The sequence below is a fragment of the Quercus suber genome, unplaced genomic scaffold (assembly GCF_002906115.3).
Source record: "Quercus suber isolate HL8 unplaced genomic scaffold, Cork oak 2.0 scaffold_352, whole genome shotgun sequence".
Taxonomy (NCBI): Eukaryota; Viridiplantae; Streptophyta; class Magnoliopsida; order Fagales; family Fagaceae; genus Quercus; species Quercus suber.
The window spans coordinates 277640-283711 of record NW_027069804.1 but is presented as its reverse complement, the minus strand read 5'-3'; the positions used below and the strand labels follow the sequence as shown (position 1 = coordinate 283711).

General features: G+C 36.1%; 1 protein-coding gene across 1 annotated transcript; it reads left to right on the top strand.

The window, feature by feature from the left end:
• The first annotated feature begins 385 nt into the window (after positions 1-385).
• Positions 386-5696, top strand: LOC112013181 (transcription factor bHLH48). The gene is made up of 7 exons (XM_024045568.2): positions 386-1126; positions 1208-1327; positions 1429-1494; positions 2815-2883; positions 3438-3509; positions 4383-4590; positions 5314-5696. The coding sequence occupies exons 1-7, from the start codon at positions 641-643 to the stop codon at positions 5349-5351; spliced, it is 1059 nt and encodes a 352-aa protein (XP_023901336.2). The 5' UTR covers positions 386-640; the 3' UTR covers positions 5352-5696.
• The last annotated feature ends 376 nt before the right edge of the window (positions 5697-6072 follow it).

Sequence of the window (6072 nt, the reverse complement as noted above, 5' to 3'; positions counted from 1 at the left end):
TAAGCTATGGGGACCTGAAGCAACGTTGCTTTCGCAATACTTCAAACGGCTGAGAAGTAATCTCTCAGAGACACAGAAACAGAGAAACAGGGAAAAAAAAAAAAAAAACTCAGAAAGAAAGAAACTGACTGACCGCCATTGAAGCACCTGTTCCTCATATTCTACTACTCCTTGTATTATATATAAACCAACAACGCTCCTTTCCCCATTCTCTCTTCAACTCCATTTCCCTCATACACCAACATATAATACTACTGAGATTAATTAGGCCCTAAAATTTCTCAATTTGGAAACTTTTATTCAATTACTGAAGTGTTTGATTGAAATTTCAAGTGATTGCAGCTCTCAATGGAGCCAAATTCAGCAAGCTATGTGCCCGGATCTAAAAAAAAAAAAAAAACTCAGAAAGAAAGAAACTGACTGACCGCCATTGAAGCACCTGTTCCTCATATTCTACTACTCCTTGTATTATATATAAACCAACAACGCTCCTTTCCCCATTCTCTCTTCAACTCCATTTCCCTCATACACCAACATATAATACTACTGAGATTAATTAGGCCCTAAAATTTCTCAATTTGGAAACTTTTATTCAATTACTGAAGTGTTTGATTGAAATTTCAAGTGATTGCAGCTCTCAATGGAGCCAAATTCAGCAAGCTATGTGCCCGGATCCTGCCCAACCCGACCCGAACCCGAGGAAACCGGACTCGAATTCCTCCAATTCCGCGACGAAATCCAGCGGCTCATGACCGTGCCGCCGGAGAACGCGAGCTCCTTTAGGGCGCTTCTGGAGCTCCCGGCCACTCAGGCCATGCAGCTCCTCCACAGCTCGCCTCACTCTGCCGCCGGCGGAGGCGACGAACACAAACGCCACTCCTCCTCCTCCTTCACCAACGGCAATCTCACCTTCCCTTCCAACAAAGCCCTAATCGAACGCGCCGCCAAGTTCTCCGTCTTCGCCGCCGCCGCCGAGATCTCGCCGGAAACAAGCTCAGTACCGTCGAATTCAAGCGCGAATTCGGACAAAGTAAAGACCGAACCAGCCGAGACCGATTCAAACCCGGGCTCATCAAACAAGACTCAGACTCAGAAGTTGGCGAAGAGAAAGGAACGCCAGAAGAAGGTAAAAATAAATCTCCGGTAATGGCTTTCTGGTAATTTTAGTGTGAAGCTAAGTCTAATTTGGGGGAAAAATTGAAATTAGGGCAAAGAGAGTGCCAAAAAAAGCAAGAACGAGAGCCGTGAAGATGCAGAGAAGCTTCCTTACGTCCACGTCAGAGCTCGTCGTGGTCAAGCTACGGATAGCCATAGCTTAGCAGAGCGAGTTAGTATTACTATTAACCTCTTTAAATCTTAATTAATCAATCATAGAACACTAATTAATCAAATCAAGTACTTATTTTTGTTAATTAAAATTTTGGAAAGGCGAGGAGAGAGAAGATTAATGCTCGGATGAAGCTCCTTCAGGAACTGGTCCCCGGATGCAGTAAGGTTTGTTTTATGATTATTATTATTATTATTTTATTGGAATATACATTAAGGAGGGTTAGTTAATTAGTTCTTGTCTTAATCATTCTTATTTGGTTGGTTAATCATTTGATTCTGTTATGACTTGATGATGAGTGTCTCTTTTTCTAATGTGTCCGAATTGTCTCTAAAAAGTTCCATTATGTTACGTTAGTATGACTTTTTAAGGGGATAAAATACAAAGGTGCAGAGAAACTTGTGCAATAATAAAAAATTGAATACTTTTTGAAAATTTCTAATAGTGCCTATTATAAGCTCAACAACAAGGTGGTTTTTTTTTTTTTTGTATTCAAGAAATATTACAATAACAACAATTTTTTTATTTTTTATTTTTTTACAATTGACCTTTTTTAAAAGAGTGGCTTTAGACTTTTTAAACTTGTATTATGCGGTTTTGTTACTGGTATGTCATTGTCACCTTTTCACCTTTTTAGAAAGGTAAAGTGGTTACTTTTGTACCAAGAAAAGTGACAAGTGGGTGGTGTCAAAAATGGCATTCTCGTAACTCCACTTTAGGCGGTTGGTTAATAGTCCATATCAGAGGTTAATTTTGTCATTGCATTAAAAAAATTATTCAGTTCATTTGGTTATAATTTCCATTTCATTTTCTTTGACTTTTACATTTATCGCAAATCTCAAAAAATTTATTTGGGTCAGGCAGGGTAGTTCAAATTTGTTAGACTAAAAGATTCTAGTTACAATCTAACTAATGACGAAAATACCCTTCATGGGTTAGGCTGTGGAATTTTAGCCAGGCGAATATGCTATAATAGCTGGAAGCTGCTTTTGAAGCACCAGGGAGGGGAGACAAGAAGTTGGACATTTTTTTAAAATATAAATAATTTTATAAAAATATATGTGGGTCCCATATACAAGGGAAAGTTTGATATACTTGTGAGGTGCACAGTAGAATCACCTCTTGCCAGTTTGGTATACATCCTCAATCTGATGACGAAAAAAGGGGTGACAAAAAAACAATATCCATTTACAAACGTATCATGTATGTACCAAAAGCCTAGGCCTAACTAAATGGAGAGACGTGATGTGATAGTCCCATGTGCAAATTTATTTTATTGAGTTCAAACATAAACCAAACCCACACCTTCATGCTTTGTTTTAACTGATGATAGGCATAGCAGGAACTTGAGTCTTTCCTTGCTGCTCCATCCATAAACTGACCCAAAGTTTGCTAACCCACTGGATGGTTGAAAAATCAGCTAGATTTTCTTTGAAATTGGCATGCTTTCCATTTAGAAAGTTACTACAATAATATTTTCTATGCAGATTTCAGGTACAGCATTGGTTCTGGATGAAATTATCAACCATGTACAGTCGCTACAACGTCAAGTTGAGGTTGGATTTATGCATCCCATACACTAAGATATTGTATGAGAAGGTTTAAGCTTGAAATGAACTTTGTTGGGGCAATTTTGTGATAAGGTTTAAATGTTGAATAGCTCCCCCACCTCAAAAAAAAAAAAAAAAAAAAATGTAAAAGAAGAGGAGAGAGATATTGAGATGTCTTGACACGGATAACAATTGCTACTTAATTAGTTAGGTGGGTTATATAAATTGGTGGGTTTTTCAGTCATCTCCTTATAGATTTATGAGGCTTGAAAATCAGACTAACTTGAATATATGTTCATGTTTTAGTTATTTATGTCCGCTTTAGTTATTAAATTAGATTAAATACATATCTTTTTCTTTGTCAACTTGGTGTTCACAAGGCACGTGAACAGTGAAACGAAGCTTGTGAAATGAATTTAAACTCCATATAAGTTTCAAATTTAAACTCCATATTTTAGTTATTTTTACTCCATACAAATGGTGTTAAAATTGTATAGTAGTAATGCTTGAATTATCTGGTACTGGTTTGATCTTCTGATTGAATAATTCTTTGGTTTCAGTTGTTATCAATGAGGCTTGCAGCAGTGAACCCGAGAATTGATTTTAACTTTGACAGCGTATTTGCTACGGAAGTAAGTGTGCAAACTTCTTTATCTTTATCACCCTTTTTAGTTTTTGACTTTTTGGTGAAAATAAAAAAAAAATGTGTGGTTTGGCAATTAGTGCACACTTTATCTAGTAGGTGAGTTAGGATATAAACATATTTTAATTCAAATTTGGCTCATTATAGACCCACCCAAGATCTTAATTGGTTGTTTCCACCATTATTATGTGCCAGGACAGTTTGTCAGAATTGGACCACCTATTCTATATCCTATCTTTCTCCATTCATATCTTTCACTGTTCATTAGAATGTGATTGATCACAAGCAGTTACCATTAGCCAATTTAAGTTTCTTTATCTGCTGTCATTATTTTAGTGGGATTCCTGTAACAGTGGATCCGAACTTAAAGGTTAACACTGCTATGGTGGGTAGACTGCAATTAAGTAGTTTAATCATATCATTATATAGACAAAGAAATTAAGAAATTTGTGTGTACACATGCCATAAAAATTAAAATTTTCTTGTACTCATAACTTAATTCATGCCACCCCAACTAAGGAACCGCGCAGTCACTGATTGAAATGTATAAAAGTAGTATCACCAGCTTACCCCTTTACTACTGGAATCCCTGAATAGTGAATACTCTTGAGTTGAATGGTTGGCATGATGTGATTGGCGTTATACAAGTCCTAGAGGCTTTGTTGTGGATCATTGGATAATAATTAGTGCTGATGAACCTCTTTATAGTTAATATATTATAGGATCTCCAGTTTTCCCTGGTTAGCTTAGAGTGTTTTGATTCACTTTAACAAAGTTTGTAAATTTATGGAGCAAAACCTCCCTTAGTTTAACGTTGGAGCTTTATCCTCATTGTATATCACTAATAGTTTCTCTTCTCCAGGGTGGACCTTTAATCGACGGTAACATCCCCAGCATGGTTTCTCCTCTAATGTGGCCAGAAAACCCATTCACTGAAAACAGACAGAACTTTCAACAGCAATGGAATTTTGATGCAGTTCACCAACCACTTTGGGGGAGGGAAGAAGAAAACCATACTTTCATTACTCCAGAGAACTCACTTTTTAGTTATGACTCCTCAGCAAATTCAGGTAGATTAGGTTCAGCATAGTCAGGCTGCATATCACCCCTCCTAAACTGATATTGTTAAACTTTTTCAACAACCATTAGTGACAGGATTCTAATGAGAACATATTGGTGCTTAAATAAGTTTAACGATATCAGTTCCTCCTAAATTAATAAATAACCCTATAATTAGAGATAGTCTGCTATCCTTCCCTCTCAAATAGTACATATTGGTGCTTAAAGTATATTTTAGTAAATGCAAACCACTTGACCACTTGAAAGTGGGTCATTACATCTATTCTCGGTATCACAGTAATATGGAAATTTTATTGCATAGAATAATTCTTTCTAGCAGTTATGAAAGTGAGGATTATATGGAAGCATTGTACTGCTGATTTCGTTAACATTTTAAAACATTGATTCCATAACAAAAAAGCTACGTACTCATCCTTTAGTTGGAGTAGAGAAATGGATAATAGAGAACATTTGATTTTTAGATTCTTGATTGTCTTTGCTTCCTCATCATATTCTTAAACCATAAGTGCTGCATCATTTTATATGACAGCCAAAATAAGTTTGTCACCAAACTAAGGATCATTATTAGTTATTATCCTTAGTGGTGCATCATTTCGTAAGATGAAGTTGGAAGCATATTCTGGGTTTCATTTTGCAAGAAGAGAAGTTTAAATATTCTATTCTTTCCTTTTTCTCCCCTGGCATTATTTTAACATAAAATTTATATGTTGCAGCGTCTCTGCATTCAAATCAGTTGAAGATGGAGCTGTGAAAAGTCATAGTGAAGTTGTACCAGTAGCTAGTAGTGTATATATCCATATAGTATTGGCAGTTTAGCAAGAAGTAGAGCGAAGGCGCCAACATTCATGGTTCACCACATGGGTTTTCATGTCTTCTATTTGTCAGTCAGTTGGAAACCCAGATTTGCCTCTGCTAGAGAGGATGATAAATTTTCGGAAATGTTATTCTTATATATTATTTATATCTTACTATATATACTAACTTTGAGGATCACTCAATCTAATACTTGGCTTTAAGATGATTGGTTAATTTACTGTTGTAAACCATGGAACAAACTTCCGCTTATCTATTATGGAAGTCAGCTTCTTTCTTCATTTGTCTGCTGTCAACGTATCTGCATTTATTATGAAGACAGGCCTTGTGCTAAGCACAGGCTATTTAGGTCATGAATAATGTGTAGTGCATCTTTTCCTGGCTCTTCTCCTTCGTTTCTTTTCATGAATTCCCCGTATTAATCTCAATGTGCATCATAGCATGCCAAACTTGTCTTTAAGTCCGTGATTTTCCTGTCCTGGGTTCTATGATCTGACACTATGTGGGATTATAAACAAAACAACTGGGTTCATGCTCGTTTCCCTTACATATTAGTTGAAGAAAATATTTTTTTTGGATAAAGTTTGATTTCAAATATGTTTGGAGTTATCTTTTTTAACTCATTATGTGGCAAATTTTAAGAATATACATATCCAGAT

Bases quoted from the DNA above. Each gene is read 5' to 3' on its own strand.
- LOC112013181 (XM_024045568.2), top strand. From the start codon at position 641: ATGGAGCCAAATTCAGCAAGCTATGTGCCCGGATCCTGCCCAACCCGA. The intron at 1,127-1,207 runs GTAAAAATAAAT...AATTGAAATTAG, and splicing joins GAAAGGAACGCCAGAAGAAG to GGCAAAGAGAGTGCCAAAAA. The intron at 4,591-5,313 runs GTAGATTAGGTT...TATATGTTGCAG, and splicing joins TGACTCCTCAGCAAATTCAG to CGTCTCTGCATTCAAATCAG.